The following is a 16,649-nucleotide window of genomic DNA, read 5'->3' on the forward strand; positions in this document are numbered from 1 at the left end:
CATGTTTTGCTCACAGTTACATCCTTATCATCTAATAACTTTACCAATAAAATTGCTTAAAATGTTTTTGTAATGAATTAAACCAAGAATCATCAGTCTTTAAAAAAAAAAAAAATCCTTGCAATGATAAGCAAGTATGAAGTCAGATTTAAAGAAAGGGAGATAAATTAATCCCAAAACAAATTCTCATCTTGTGTTTTGTTGGCCTGGAGATTATTTCCACATCTCACCATAAATCTGGTTCCTTTCAACAGACGTTGGAGTCCTCTTCTGATATGTAGAAACCAATTCTCCCCAGTGTTTTAAAAGACAAAAATGCCTTTAGTGTTTGTATGCAAAAAAGGTGCAGTAAATATAAACCTCATCTGGAAACTGGCAAACTACTCCTGAATTCGGAGCATGTCTTGGTGCAGCCTTGGTTTCCCACCTGAAGTCCTGTTCTATGTTCATTAACGTTAACAAGTGCTTATTCAGAAGAAGGGTGAAAGGACCATTAAACATTTTGCTTTCTGATTTGAGGCATCCAAATTTTATAGATGTAATATAAATGGCTTAGTGGATGCTTTACTAAAACTTGACATCAGCAAGAATGCTAGACCCTTTCCTCATCTGAAAAATACTATGATGGACACTTGGCAAAGGGGCTGAAGCTCAGAACTCTGTAGTGAGGGTTACCCATGATTTAAAATATCGTATCTCCACTGATGGCTTGAAAGTTCCTATCTCCAGCCTTCACTGAACCCCTTATCTCTAGACTGTTAAATCCAAAGGCCAATGAAAATCTATACTTAGATAGCTAACGGCAATCTTATTTTTTTCATTTTTGAGGTAAAATACACATAACGTAAAAGTTACCATTTTAAAGTGTACAATTCAGTGACATTAAGTTCACTCCAATGTTGTACAACCAGGACTGCTATCTAGTTCCAGAACTTTTTCATCATCCGAATGGAAGCCCAGTACCCGTTAAGCCACAATTCACACCACTGGCCAGTCACTACCAGCCACTAATCTGCCTCTATGGATTTGCCTGTTCTGTTTTTTTTCTTTTAATTTCAAATAAATAAAATCATACCAAAAAAACCCAAAAAATAATATGCTGCTGAGATATTTGCAAACATAGTATTTGAGAACTAAGTGGAATGTATTTGGCTCAAAAAAGAACACACTCTTCAAGTCTTTGTAAACAACGATAATCTTGACTATATGTAGACATGTGCATTGATGTACATATGTTACATACACATGTTCAAAACAGTGTCAAGTTCAAAATATTTTCAGCCAAAGACATTATATTGTGTCACTATGGACAGGTTTCCAGAGCATTTTAAAGAATGCTTTGCTTGTTCTTCCTGAGTCATGCTTTTAACTTTCTAAGCGGTAATTGTGGGGTTATTGTAGATGCAAACTACATGGGTCCACAAGGAAAAGCCTGGGTGACTGATGTGGGGCTGTTTTAACCTGATTTTTGATTGCCAGCTGATTAAATCAGTCAAAACTAGTCAAACTGTCTTCTGCACAAAACTACCTGAGATCAGCAAATGCCAGTGGTCTGAGGAAGGGGGATGGTATTGTCCATTTTTATTTTAGCCTTTTTTTTTTTTTTTCGGGCTTAATTTCACCCTAGCCCTGACTCAGTGGGAAGCTCAGGAGATAGGGCAGACGGGGAGAAGGGAGGCAAAAAAAGACATTCTTACTTGATATCTTTGGAATTCGAATCTGTTCACTGCTGCTGCCATCTCCTCCATCACTGACTGGCTTAATTTCTATTATATAATCTTCATCAAAAGGCAAAGAAAGCTCCACTGATGTTTCATTTGTTTCGATGACAGATGTGCTGCTTTGTCTGCTCCATCTGTACAAGACCTGCCAATATGGAAAGAACAGGTAGCACCTGCTGTCCTCACAAAGGCCCCAAGGATGGAGCACTCCTTCACTTTCACCTCTGGGCACCAGTGAAATGCAGGGACGCCGAGGTTGTCAGGCTGCCCACTTGCATTTGGAGGCTCATTTAACAGCGAGGGGCATGTCTGCAGCCACCACTGATTTCATCATGAGAGAAGGGTTTAAAGCGTTGTGCAGCGTGGCAGCGGGGCTGGCATGAGTCTAACGACGTGCTGTGTGGCCTCATGTAACCTCTGGAAGGTCAGTTAACACACACGGAGAAGGCGGATGTACAGAGCTCAGTTACGCATGAGGGTCTTGGGCATGAGGACAGACTTGGCTGCCGTGTGACCACGGTCTACTTACTTTCCCGCTCTGAGCCTCACTGCCCACATCTGTAAAACGGGGACAATAACACCCACTTTTCTGGGAAGTCTTTACGATTGCACAGGATTGAATAAAATGAAGGGCTCAAAGGAAGCATGTAAGAAACAGTATCTATGAAGCCTTAACAGGAACAAAAGGTACAAACATACACGGCAAAGGTGAGAAGCTAAAAAGCAGGCCAAAAGTTATCATTATTATGAATCCTTTGGGAAGAGGACATTTCAGAACAGGGAGAGCATCTCTGAAAGACAAGTGCTATAACCCCCTTTTTCCTCCCACTGGACCTCTTTTTGAGCTACATAGAAAAGAGGAGAAGTTATGGGGCAATTACTGTCACTCTAGAAGTGTCTGTAGCTTCAACAGTGCCACTCTTTGTTTCCCTTCTTGGTTTCCTCTGGGTCAGAGACTAGGCTGGTAGTTCATGTGATGAGACGGACAACTAGCTCTCTTGAAAATACCTTCACTACCTGGCATTGCCTACTCTGGTCACCAACAATTCCCACCAGGAACAAAAGATAAAGGCCCAGAGAGGGGCACCTGCCTTTCCGGATATGATAATTGTGATGAGAACTGTCCCACACATACTTTCTGATGTTTACAATGAGCCAGGCACTCTGTTGACATGACCATGTTTAACTGCCACAACAACCTGACAGGACAGGCACGGTTATTCTTTTCTGCAGATGAGGAAACTGAGGCCCAGAGATGTCACAGAGCTGGCGACTGGTAAGATGAGGGCTCCTAAGCCTGTACTCTTAACTCACCATAACCCATCGTTTCTCTTGACAAATAAAAAAAATAAAAAATAGGGTTGGGTAACATGAATGGTTCTGGTCCTGGCTGTGTGTTAGAAGCACCTGGGGAGCTTGTAAAAAATACTGATGATGGGCTTCCCTGGTGGCGCAGTGGTTGAGAATCCGCCTGCCGATGCAGAGGACACGGGTTCGTGCCCCGGTCCGCGAAGATCCCACATGCCGCGGAGCGGCTGGGCCCGTGAGCCATGGCCGCTGAGCCTGCGCGTCCGGAGCCTGTGCTCCGCAGCGGGAGAGGCCACAGCAGTGAGAGGCCCGCGTGCCGCAAAAAAAAAAGAAAAAAAAAAAGAAAAAAAAAAATACCGATATTGCAGGCCACTGGTTCTCAACAGGGGCGGGAGGGGGGAGGAGCAGTTTTGTCCCCGGGGGCATCTGGCAACGTCTGCAGACATTTTCGGTTGTCACAACGGGTGGGTGGGTCCTCCTATAATGCAGAGGACAGTCCCCACAACAGAGAATTATCCAGCTCAAAGTGGCACCAGTGAGGAGGCTGAGGCATCCTGCTCCAGCCTCGCCCCAGCCCTCCTGAGTCAGGCTCCATAGCAGAAGGGTCCAGGCCGTGACACATTGTTAAGAAAGATCTTCAGGGGATGTTCATTCAGGGAATCATGAATGAGATCAGGGTTCTCCAACCTGAGCCTGCATCAGAGTCGCCTGGAGGGCTTATTAAAACACAGAACACGGGGCTCCACCCCAGAGCTTCTGATTTAGTGGGTTTTAGGTGGAACTTGAAAAATGTGCATCTCTAACAAGTTCCCAGGTAACATCATGGCCTCTGCTCCAGGGACCACATTTTGAGAACCACAGGACTGGCTCCTCCTTCCCTAAGACCCACTGTAAATTCTGATTGGCTGAGGTCAGAGACATAGGGTTACCCTACCACTGGGAAAAAAAAAAAAATCAAACACAAGTGAAAGTCATAAAATTCCCTTAAAACGGTTTAGATCCCACTTGTTTCCTGGCATTTCATCACCTTTATTTATGGCTCTCTAATACAAGGTGAAAAACACAATTTCCTTGAGGTGGGAAGATTCGTAAGCGTCCCCCTTCCTTCTCAGAGCATCAGTTGTATCAAACTCAGCATCCCCTCACTAATGATCAGGCTCAAGTAAATCCTGAGGCCCAGTCAGGACTGTCAGAGCATCTCATCATGGCCCTGCAGGAACATGAGCTGGCTGATGGGATGCAAGGGCACACCTGGCTTTGAGGGATAAATTGCTTCTTTGATTCACCTCTGCCAGAGCACAGAGGATTCAACGAGTTTCAACTGTAAATCCAAAAGAAAGACTTCCAGGAAAAAAACTGCCCTTTTATCAGCACTGCTTATCAGTCTTCTAATGATGGGCACCTAAATAAAGACCTGTAAAACCTTTATTTACACTAAACACCTGGTTCAGCTGATTGACTTAAAGGCTGTGCTTGCATGTCCTATAATCCAGGGTGGAAGACAAGGAGAAAGAGTGAATTTGTGGGAATAATGATAATAGAATCAAACATTATTGAATGCTTACTATGTGTTGGAACACTTTATATTCTATGTGCTAATACGGATTACCCCTTGAGGTAGGCACTGTTATTATTCTGATTTTAAAGATGAGAAATCTGAGACCTGGAGATGTTTAGCGATGTGCCCAGGGTCTCATGGACAGTAAGTGGGGGACCCAGCATTCAAACCCAGGCAGTCTGGGTTCACAGCCTATATTCCTGACTAAGACCAGCTTGGCTACCACTGTGGGCAACTTGCTTCCCCTCTCTCGTCTCTGTCTTCATGAATGCAAAACAAGGGGGGTTAGATAGTAGAAAGCTCGTGGCCCATGGGTAATATTTGGCCTGCATATTTTAACTATTGGGCCCTTAGTGGGTTTACATTGTTTTTTTGAGTTAGATGTCAACATGTAAAAACCAAGAAACTATACATTGATAAAGTTTTGGGTTCTACTAAAAACTGGAAGGTATGGCCACAATGGTCTACATTCCTGTCTGGCAATAATTGGCTGGAGCTGAGAAGCTGCTGCCTATCCTGGACCATCACAAGCTCGGTAGCTTACCACAGTCTCCGACACTTCCTATTGTGTCACAATGGCATGTGTCTACCTCAGGACCTTTGCACATCCTGTTCACTATTCTTGGAACACTCTCAGAGAGCTGCCTATCTTACTCTCTCCTTTTTTCATGGCCCAATCGAAATGTCACCTCTTGATAGAGCCTTTCCCTGTGCTTTATTTAAAATAATGTCTCTCCTATCTATCCCATGGCACTGCCTATTCCCCTCACTCTGAGTTATTTCTCTTGGTAGTACTTTATTACCACTTGATCTATTTGTTTACTGATGGCAGGCAGAATAGCTGAGTGGTCAAAAGGTGGGACTCTGGATCCATACTGCCTGTGTTCAGAGCACAGGTCTTCAATATACTAGCTGTGTTAACAACACTGTACCACATACTTGAAAGTTGCTAAGAAAGTAGATCTAAAATGTTCTCACCACAAACAAGGAATGGGAATTATGTGATGGGATGGAGGCATTAGTAAATGCTATGGTGGTGATCTTTTTGCAATATATAAATGTATCAAATCAACACACTGTATACCTTAAACTTACACAATGTGATATGTCAACTGTATCTCAATAAATCAGTGAAAAAAATACTAGCTATGTGAAGTAGGCAAGTTACTAAACTCTATGCCATGAGTTCTTCATCTGTAAAACTGGGGCTAATAACTGCACCTATTTCATGGGTTATTACAAAATTAAGCATTAAAACAGTGCTTGGCACGTATACTGACAGTATTTATTGAAAGGATTAAGTTAACTTAATCCCTTTACATAACCTGCCTGGCTCTGTAGACAGTTTAGTTTGTGATACTGAAACCAGACGCTCTCTTTTTAGCTCAAGTATCATAAAGTAGCTTGACACTTTGTGCTGAAAGAATATTTTGCGCCTTAAACTCTCTAAAGTCAACTTCTTTTTGAGACTATTTACGCAAGCAGAAATCCCACGAATCTCAACAATTTAGGTAGAAAACCAAAAATACACACACATACACACAGATGTATACTTTTTACAGAACTATATATATATCCATGAACATTAACATTGTATATGTAGCATTTCAATATCTATAACCAGTTACGGTGAGATTCCTTGGGATCTAAATGAGGATGTGTAGGGAGTCTGGCTCCTCCAGTCCCAGCCCTAAAGGGCAGGGAAGGAACTGAGTCGAACTGGAAATCAAGAGGAAGTCACAAAGGGCCCTTTCCTGCCACCTGGTCTAACCTTGTTAATCCTCTTTCCTCTACTGTCAGCACGTGTGGTTTCTGCAGCATTTCACACACTTCACACCCAGCCATGAGTGATGCTTCCTAAGGCATGAAATTCCCAACTCGGAGGTGCCACTCTATTTTTCACAGATATAGTTTAGATCCAACGTGAAAAACCACATTTGGGAAAAACAAAAAGGCTAAATCCACGGCTCTTGTTGTATTGCCTTTTTATTTTTTTCCTGAGATAGTCTGTTCTTTCCTTGATTTCCGGATAGGACTCTATCTTAAGCTGTGGTGTCCTTTTTCTTTTTTGTTTCTTTTCTTTTTCTTTTTTTTTTAAATTAAGTCTGTGGTTGGGCCCTTGTGATGAATATATTAAATAAATATATTTTGGATCCCCCCACACCAAATTAGCCTATATCATCCGATCTGCTGCTCACATCTGAAAAGGTTCCATGCTCTCCAGTTGTTATTTGTTCCAATGCTTTATTCTAGTTCTATAGAAATAAAAAGTTTCCCCGATCCTCCGTGAAGCCCCAGCTCTTTTCTGGGAGCTGAATACCGCCGTGTTGGTCTTATACTGCTTGATTCTACCACACCTGCCCGATTCTGTGCTGCTCAAGGGAATCTTCTAAATGTCTGCAAAAGTGTCTGTTAAATTTTAAAAAAATATATAAGCAGGGCCTCCTTGGAAAAGTGCTACCAAGACAAGCTCATATAAGAGTTTCTGAGAGGGGGCAGGAAGACTAAGAAGTAGCAACTAAATGACACTCATTTTCCAAGTTTTCTTCTAAAATCGCCTAAAATCTTTTAGACCCAGTTCACTGAAGTAAAATTCCGCTTGCGTACAGATCCCTGCCCTGTGAAAGCCGAGGGCACTCCAAGTCACTTTACTCAATGGCCTTTGGTTTTCGCACCTGCGAAATGAAGGGCTTTGGCTGCATGATCTTCAGGATTTCTTGCCTGGCTAACATTTTGCTTGGTTCCCTAAAGTACTTTAGGCAGCTCCCTGCCTTTCAAATTTATTTCAGCACCAGCTTCAACATGAGCTTAAAATCTAGTAAAAGGTTCACTCATGGAACTTGTGCCCCTCCACAGGGACTCCTAAAGCTTTCTGAATTTTTATTGGGTTTTCTCTCTCTGTTCTACTGGGAGACACTGGAAGCAGGGAGGAAGACTCTCTCGCTCCTGTTTTGTTTGTTTGTTTGTTTTTTCACTCTCCTCCTTGGTTTGGTTAAATTAATTCGTCCCAGATCACATCTGCATCTCTCTCGTGCTGTGTTCGGTCCCGGCAGTGTTAGCCTGAGCCAGACCCCAAAGTTGCAAGGTCTGTCTTCACTTTTGCCTTCTTTCTTTGCTTTCTTTGAGTCTACTCTCTCCTCTCTCATCTTCCAGCCTACCAAACCCCACATCTCTCTCGTCTTGCAAAAGACTGATCAGATGAACTCTTTCCCATTATGTCACACTAAGAGACTAATGATTTAGGAGTTCAAGAAGTGAGGCCTCCCTTTAATACCACCATAGTGAATGCATCCTTGGCTGGAGAAATCATGGGGACCATTCAGGCACTGTGCTCGTGAGGCCCCGCAGTCTGCGGACTCACAATAAGTCATCAGCCAATTACAATCACCCAAGAGGATGGAAAGCACTTTAAAAAAATCTGACAAATCGCGAGAGCTCTGGCCATCAGGGAAGGCTTCTCATCTTAGACCCGAAAGATGAGTGGCTGATTAAGGATGCAGATGGTAAGAGGTGGCAGTCCCCGGGAGACGGAATAGAGATGCAAAGCCTCAGGGGAAAATGAAGATACTGGAAGATTTCTCCTTTAATAAAAGAGAAATGCAGTCCCAGAGACATTACATGATTAACCTAAAGTCACATAATGAGTAGAGCCCCAAAATGTGGTCGTTTTTGCTCTATTCTGTAAGACCCCTCCAGAAAGTTTGCTTTTACAAAGGGATCCAATGAAAGGTCTGAAGATTAGTTCTTAGGGAATGTTTCTCTGCTGGCAGAATACAAATCACTGTGCCACACGGATGAAGGAAAAATAGTCCAGAGCAGCGAGGGTTTCCGAATCCCTCTCTAATCATATCACCTAAGGCTCTCTGGCCAACTATGTCAACTCCCAACTCCAGCCCTGGCTTTACTAACTGTAACTAGCGCCTGAAAGCACTGTAACTATGCTACTCTCAACAGCTGCATCCAAAATGTCACCAAAGAGCAGCCTGCAGGCTTGATGCATCCCGCAGACTAGTTTTGTTTGGCCTGCATTGCCTCAAATGTTGTTTAAAAGTAAAACAAAACAAGATACCTAAAATGCCCTTTAATTGTGGCACCAGGGCTACATCCATTTTCTTTCCTAGTTCTTTAAAGTCAGGCTAACATTTATGGGATCAGGCAAACGGATGTCCTAAAAAATCCTTGTGTATATGTATGTAGATGTACGTGTGTGTGTGTGTGTGTGTGTGTGCGTGTGTGCAGGGAAGAGGGGCAGGAGTTGAGGCAGAAAAGAGAGGTGGGGGCTAGACCATGGAGGACCACCGAGTCTAAGGCGCTGACTTCTTTATCTGGACGGAAGAATTTCTTGCATCTTCACTTACTCCAAGTCAATGACTCAACTTTTAATATGGTCTCATTCCGAACATCACCTTTGAAACAATGAAGGTGAACTCCAGTGGAAATGAACACCACTAGGAGAGGTATTCTGAGAGCAGAATACATACCCCTAACAGTAGGAACATGAACAAACAAGATTAACCATTAGTAACAGGGAGAAGTTCCTACTGTTGATTAAAAATACAATCAAGACAAGCACAGAACAAAACTGACAGAAATGTTTAAAATGTGGTTCTTCATGATTTTTTGGAGACCCAACCACAGGGTCTTTAACTATTTCTGATTGTCTCTGCCTGAGCCCGAAGTATAGGTGATTCTCTAAATCCTGACCAGCTGTCATGGGCTGTTGAGAAAACTCAGACCAAACCACTTTGGGGTTTGGGAGAAAGAGGCTGCGAGAGCACTGTCACGGAGAGTGGGGACAGGGCTCTTAAGATTCATGAGAACGGTCTGTCCCCGCTAACAGCAGGAGTAGGCGCCTCTGCAAAAGGAAATTACCCACTTTGTATCCTTTTACTTCCGACTCATTATCCAGGGCCTTCACTTGATCCCAATTCAGGATAATTTTGGAGTCCGATGAATTCCATATGATGTTTCCGGGGGGTTGACTTGGCGCTGTAAAAAATTAAGATATACGAAGTCACAGATTATTAAGTCTCAATGGATTCTGAGGAATATCTCCTTCCTAGAATTCGAGAGTGGAGGCAATTTAACGGGCCATTGCACTAATATGTGTCTTCAAGGTCACTAAAATCTGACGAGATACAGCACTGCAAATGGAAAAAGATTCAGTTGGTCGCCTAACATTTATAGCTAAAAGAAGTGGCCCTTCCCAGTGAGGAGAAAACATTTATCTTTCTGTCCTCCGGAGCAATGAATTTTGCACGGTATTCGGAAAGGGTCAGTTAAAATGCTAAGGTAAATCTGAATTTCCATAATGATACCAATTAGTATGCAAATGATCACTGGGAGGTGGGGATGGGGAATGAACTTGGAATATGGTTGATGAATCTCTAAAATATTTCTGAGCAAGAATGTTCTTACGTGGCTTTCTGGTTGTCACGTTGACCGTCGCACTGGAGGGGCCTGTCCCTGCAGAATTATATGCCGTAACAGCTAAATGATACAGAGCGCTGCCTTTTAAGTTGGTGATTTTTGTTGATGTCTGATTTCCTATCGTTCGTATTTTTCGAGCATTTTCTTCTTTGTCATTATGTCTCCAATATTTTACCTGAGAAAATAAAAAGGAAGACCTTGGATGTCATACCTACTGGGGAGATCTCCAACATCATCAGGTGATTTTTTTTTTTTAATACAAGATTCTTATGACAGAGTTAATTTTCTATACAGCAAGTCGTAAGCAGAGCTTTCAGAACCAAGAGCTTTGTGTGCTCTGAGAAATTATCGGTAATTAAAAAGCCCCCCTCTTTGTTCTTAGCTTCAGAGTGAGATGGTAAACTGGCACAGTCATGGTTGGGTATTTCTCCCTTTTTCCCCACCTTGTTTTGAGCCCAAGTGATCCTCGGTGTATCAGAAGTCAAAGCTCAATTTGCCAACCATCTTATACATGCTTAGACCTGCATGTATTTAGACAGAGCTCTCTGGAGCGTACCATGGAAACGGGTAATCTCACAGTGGAATGCTCAGGGCTTCCATTCATGCTCCTTTAGAAACAACTATTCTCTAAAACAAATGCCTCTAAATGGAACTTTAGGTCTTTTCCCCATCAGAGGGTTTCTAGAAAGTTCTCAATGAGGGGTAGGGACCCTTTCCCAGAACCAAGGCACCTATCTCTTGCTTACCTCATACCCTTGTATCCGACCTCTATTCTTTTCCATGGGGGAGGCCCAGAAGACTTCAATGTCTGTTGCAGAAAGACTTCTGGCAAAGATGTTGGCTGGTGCTTTGGTGGGTTCTGCAGATAAGTATGGAAAAAGTTATGACTCTATCAGCTGCATCAGAATAGGCTTCTAGATGCAAAGGCATCATACGGGCAAAGAATCAATGATTATAGACTAGTCCTTAGTGATTATGATCCAAACCCTCATTTACAGAGAAACAAACCATCATTAACAGCTGGGAGAGGATGGTGATGGAGATGGTGGTGAAGAGACTTTTTCAAAGTCTTTGGCTTCTACATTTAGGGGTAGGTGGAAGGGAAGTAACCCAGGACACTTAAGTTTAAGCATCACGTCTCACAGCCAGCGATTTATTTAACACACATCCTTCTTAATTAGCATTTGTCCTAGGTGAGAGTCGTAGTCACTGGTTACGAAAATTAGACAGAAAAAAGGAGAGTCAACTGACTTGACTAAGTTTCAGGAGGGCCGGGTGACGGTTCAGTTCTGCACAGCCAGCTGCACGTCTTACAAGCTTGGCTGTACAAGTCATTTATGCTTTCTGGGCCTCAACCTCCTCAGCTGCAAAGGAGTGTCTGGATCCAGTCTGTCCCCTAAATTTCAGTTCTTTTTGCCAGAGCTGTGTACCATTTTTATGTAAAGATTTTCCTTTCAGTGGTCTTTCTTTTCTTTTCTTTTCTTTTTTTTTTTTTTGCGGTACGCGGGCCTCTCACTGTTGTGGCCTCTCCCGTAGTGGAGCACAGGCTCCGGACGCGCAGGCTCAGCGGCCATGGCTCACGGGCCCAGCCGCTCCGGGGCGTGCGGGATCCTCCCGGACCGGGGCACGAACCCGTGTCCCCTGCATCGGCAGGCCCCTGCCTCGGCAGGTGGACTCTCAACCACTGCGACACCAGGGAAGCCCTCAGTGGTCTTTCTTAATGAACAACCTAGGCATGTTGTGAGTTGTAACATCAATGAAATCCTGGTTTTGATTTGATAGCTGTATTTTTTTTGGATGCAGTTCAAATCAATATATAAGTATTAAATAATTTTAAAGGTTCATCTAGTACCATTTACAGTCAAATTGTGTGCTCCCTCTAGAATGCACATTATGTTCCAGAAAATGGAGTACATGGAGACCCCTAAGGTTTTGTCTATTTATAACAATGTATGATTCTATTTATGTGTTAATTCATTCAGTATTTATTAGGGGTCTGTGTGTCATACACGTTTTGACACTGGTGACACAGAGGTAAAAAATAAATAGCCGGCCCTCAAGAAACACACCTTAGTGAGAATATAAAACTCAAATTCAAAATTCATAATACATTGAGATGAGAATTATAACAGGGCAATGTTAAGACACAAGGAAAAAGAGAAGCACCTCACTCCGTGGGCCTGGGGAAATGAGAGAAGGCCTTGGTTGTTTGATTTGAGTTTTGAAGGATGATCATGAGGTCACAAGGTGGGCAAAGCAGGGAACATTAAGAGAAGTTGAAGCATATACTAGGGGCTCAAGCTTGTTTGGATAATTGCAAGTCCTTTGGCTATGGTTGGAACATGGAGTATGCAGGGAAGAGGGGCAGGAGTTGAGGCAGAAAAGAGAGGTGGGGGCTAGACCATGGAGGACCACCGAGTCTAAGGCGCTGACTTCTTTATCTGGACGGAAGAATTTCTTGCATCTTCACTTACTCCAAGTCAATGACTCAACTTTTAATATGGTCTCATTCCGAACATCACCTTTGAAACAATGAAGGTGAACTCCAGTGGAAAGGAAGACCATTAGGAGAGGTATTCTGAGAGCAGGGATAGCACAGACGCAGTAAAAATGAGTGAGAACCCCTAAACATGATAACACCGGGATGGCAATGAGAGCAATCACACTGCTTTGTGACTTACTCTATTCTTTAATAACAGAATAATTTTTGAGTACAATATGATTTATGAAAAAAATCATATTGAGAGGAAATACAAATTATATTTTGGCATTCACTTAAAGGCATAAAATAAAATAGAATTCTGTTGAAAGTAATGTGATATATACATAGACATGAAGATCTTATATGGTACTTGAGATTTTGGTCCTTAGCAGTGGAATTAATAAAGGATAACCATTTGTTTTTATATACCGTGGAGTTGCTGTCTTTCTAAGAGATTGGTGGTAGATAATGAGTCATATTTTTCATATTACGCTTTTCTTGATTCAGGATATGCCTTCAGTTTCTGGGTAGAGTGCTAAGTTGATTGTACGTCCTAAAGTCAACACCTCGGAATTGAAGAAACATCATACCTTCTTCTGCAGAATATACCACCGTGGTGGGACTGAAAGGGCCTTCTCCTTTATTGTTGAAGACGCCCACTTTAACCTCGAAGGGAGAGAAGGGATGGACGCTCTCATTCCTGAACACGTATCTGGAGGCGTCCGCGGAGGCCAGCACCGTCAGCATCCAGATCATTTTGCCATAAGGCCGGAAGGCCACCACGTAACCAAAGCCTCTGCCGTTCTGTAATTCCTCAGGGACCGTCTGGGAAGAAAGGGAGGCGGTTTTCAGAGGCCGCAGTACTTTGATGCAGATGCTACATTGTTTTATTCCACTCCCCACCCCCACACGTGCCCCTGTGTTCACGCTATCTTATTGGGGGCTTTGTCGAGAGTCTTCAATCTGGGACTTGCCATCAGTCTACCAGAGATATTCGGGGGGGACTGAAGCAGGGTTAAAAAAAAAAAATCAATGAAAACCTGCAGTGGAGAGCCTGGCTTCCTGATGGGGGAGACCCAGCTCTGAAACTGTAGTAAATGACTGTGGAAGACACTGGACGGTTGATCTAAAAACGAACATTCCCAACATGTACCATCTAGGAGGATCTTTCCTCCAGTGTCACACGGACACTCATTGAAAGAGCTCTCACCAAAGAAGTGAGGACCATTCTGGCTCAGGCAAGATCTTCCGTCTCAGCCTGGAAGTGCTGGGCTGGAAGGGGTGAGTGGTTTCTCTCATTGCTGGGGCTCTGGTTAAATGACAGATTTGAACTTCCGCGGCTGTTGCCTAGAATCCTTCAAAATCATTGTGGACTCTTTCTGAAACTCTGACCTCCTCTCTCAAAATCAGTTTTTAATAAAGTGGTGACTAACACACCTCTACGCTGGTGAAAAAATACTTTACACAAGAGGGCTCCTGCAGCAAAGCCAATCTTAGGAAATTGTGCTGGTACATGGAGTCTATTGTGGGCAGATGTTTTAAATCAATTGGTATTGCAGTAATTCAGGAAAAAAAGAAAAACTGGTTTTCTCTAAACAAGCCTTCTTTAATGTGCATATTATACATATATACATTTTTTCTTATGTTGTCTTCCCTTTCATGATTGTTTTTCCTGTGATTAACTGAAGTAAAACTTGACTCCACAACTGATGGGCAAGTGCCATCTTTTCCTGCTAGCCATTCACGTGAGAGGGAGTGTTTACACTCAAAAGGATTTTTGCCGTTAAAAACAGAGAAGGCAACTTCCCATATATGTTCAACACAGAGTAAAATAGTAAAATAGCCTAGGCTAACGTATATTCCTTTCGTTCTGCGATTCATTTACCTCCCAGGTTATAACCAGTTCAGATTTGCTGCCTCCGCCTCCACTGACGTTAGCTGGGGTGACTTCGGGGACTGTTCAGGAGACAAGAAAACAAGTCATGTCAGGTGGCAAAGGCCAAGAGGGCCAGCAAGGTTGCCTGGCTGAGGTGACTCAGTTTAAACAGATACTCGGATGCACACAGCTTTGTCTTCTGAGATCAGAAATCTTATGGTCAAGGGTCCCGAGGCATCAGCTTGCGGAAGTGAAACATACCCAGGAAATTGCTATTAGTTACCTCTTTTCCGTTCAACAAGAGGCACACATGTTATCTGACGTGACTGAGCAATGATTCAGCTCCACCCCTAGAGGCCAAAGGTCAGGGGGATGAGGAAAGGACTGCGGTTCTGGTTCTAAGGCTTGGGTAGGCGTTTATGAACCACGTGGCGGTACACAAAGAAATGATGATACACACTCTGCCCTTGCAGAGCTCACAGTCTAGTTGGAGGGTGGAAGCACATGCAGGACGATTACAGAGCAATGTCGACAACCAACAACAGTGCAGCACAGACAGAATGGAGGAGTGCGGAGGCCTTCTGAAGCGCAGGCTGGGCTAATGGCTTCTCGGAGGAAGGTGAGTTTTGAGCTGGGTGTTGAAGGAAGTGGTGGACAGAGGTTGACCCCTGGCTCACTGTGCTTAACCTCTTTGACTCCCGGTTTTCTCTGTAAAAGAGGGTAAATTATGCTAGCTTCCCCCTCAGGATTGCTGAGAGGAATTCATTAAATTACGATTTTGGAGGGGAAAAGGAAGCATGGGGTTAGCTGTAGTATCATCCTGTAAATGAAAGACTCCAGACAGAATCTAAAAATGTCCGGCTGGGGTATAGATTTGGTGACTGGGAATGTCCCCTTGGATAAAGCCAACGAAATAGAGCCAGATGGATTTGTGTCCAAGAGTAGGGTCAGAGTTTCCATTTGCTCTGGGGCCTTGCTCTTCCTTCAGTAAGCATTTGGCCTCATCGCAGCTGGGACCTTCACACACACCCACACTAGGCCTCCCACTCTATGTGAGACAAATACAACGGATGCAGATGAATTCATGTCGTTCTCTCACGGTGCTCACCCAAGCTGCGTACAGAGAAGCTCCTAGAAACTGCCGACCAGGCTTGCGTGAATTACTAGGATGTTCCCAATCTTAGCTTTTGGGAGGGGTTTATACCCTAAGAAACTCTTACTGAACATTTCTGAAGAACTTATTCTTTGCCACTTGACATTTCTGTGAGTTGATTTCATTTGAAGTGTGGGTGTGCGTTTGAAAAAATAATAATCCTGGGAGGAGAGTCGTGGTGAGAAAGGAACCAGTGAAGAAAGACGTGGTGTTTGAGAGAACGAAGCAGAGTGTCTCGCCCTGTACCGGGGAACCCAATGAAGAGTGAGAACATAACTCTGGATTGAAACTCACTGCTGGGACTCACAGAGAGAGAGAACAAACTAGTGGTTACCAGTGGGGAGAGGGAAGGGAGGAGGGGCAATGTAGGGGTAGGGGAGTAAGAGGTACAAACTATTATGTACAAAACAAGCTGCAAGGACATATCACACAGGGGAATATAGCCAATATTTTATAATAACTATAAATGGAGTATAACCTTCAAAATTGTGAATCACCATATTATACACCTATAACTTATATAATATTGTGCATCAACGATACTTCAATAAAAGTTAATAAATAAAAATAAAAACAAAAACACCAACAAAATAATGAAACTCCCTGGTGGTAAAGCTGAGCATCTATTGGTCTGATTTCTGATGATTACAGTCACTCCAGGGAAGGGTGGGCTAGCAGAGAGCCTCGTTAGGGCTGAAGAGCGGGGAGATTCAAAGCCTTTCCCTAAGGAACAGGAGCTCCCGTATCCTTGGTGCTACTCACGGGCCTCTTCTGTCCTCCGCTTCTCAGAGGGCTGACTGGGCTCCCCAATCCCAATCACGTTGGCTGCAACTGTGCGGAATTCATATTCGACCCAAGGGTTCAAACCCACCACAGTTGCTGTGAATGTCTTCCCATCAATGAGTTCTGGGACTGAAAGACATCAAAAGGTGAGCATGTTTCATGGGATTCCATGTTAGGAAGATAGGAACTTCTATCCATCATCATCACCGTTACCGTGTTTGGGGCATTGCTGCAGGTCTGAGGGTAGCTGCACAAACAGCCCTTGCAGGGAGGTAATCCCAGACCTCTCTGTGCCAGACTAATGAACTCAAATCACACACCAGCAGATGACATCACAA

At 43.5% G+C, this 16,649-nt stretch overlaps 1 protein-coding gene across 1 annotated transcript in view; it reads right to left on the reverse strand.

Moving 5' to 3' along the window:
* CNTN4 (contactin 4) overlaps window positions 1-16,649 on the reverse strand; it is a 522,574-nt gene that overhangs the window by 841 nt on the left and 505,084 nt on the right. Inside the window, exons 15-21 of the mRNA XM_055079827.1 lie at window positions 16,291-16,440; window positions 14,385-14,455; window positions 13,090-13,324; window positions 10,764-10,876; window positions 10,006-10,192; window positions 9,464-9,576; window positions 1,698-1,866 (exon numbers count right to left, since the gene is read on the reverse strand). Coding sequence (XP_054935802.1) covers window positions 1,698-1,866; window positions 9,464-9,576; window positions 10,006-10,192; window positions 10,764-10,876; window positions 13,090-13,324; window positions 14,385-14,455; window positions 16,291-16,440 — 1,038 coding nt within the window. The remainder of the gene's footprint in view (window positions 1-1,697; window positions 1,867-9,463; window positions 9,577-10,005; window positions 10,193-10,763; window positions 10,877-13,089; window positions 13,325-14,384; window positions 14,456-16,290; window positions 16,441-16,649) is intronic.

The sequence above is a fragment of the Physeter macrocephalus genome, chromosome 18 (assembly GCF_002837175.3).
Source record: "Physeter macrocephalus isolate SW-GA chromosome 18, ASM283717v5, whole genome shotgun sequence".
Taxonomy (NCBI): domain Eukaryota; kingdom Metazoa; phylum Chordata; class Mammalia; order Artiodactyla; family Physeteridae; genus Physeter; species Physeter macrocephalus.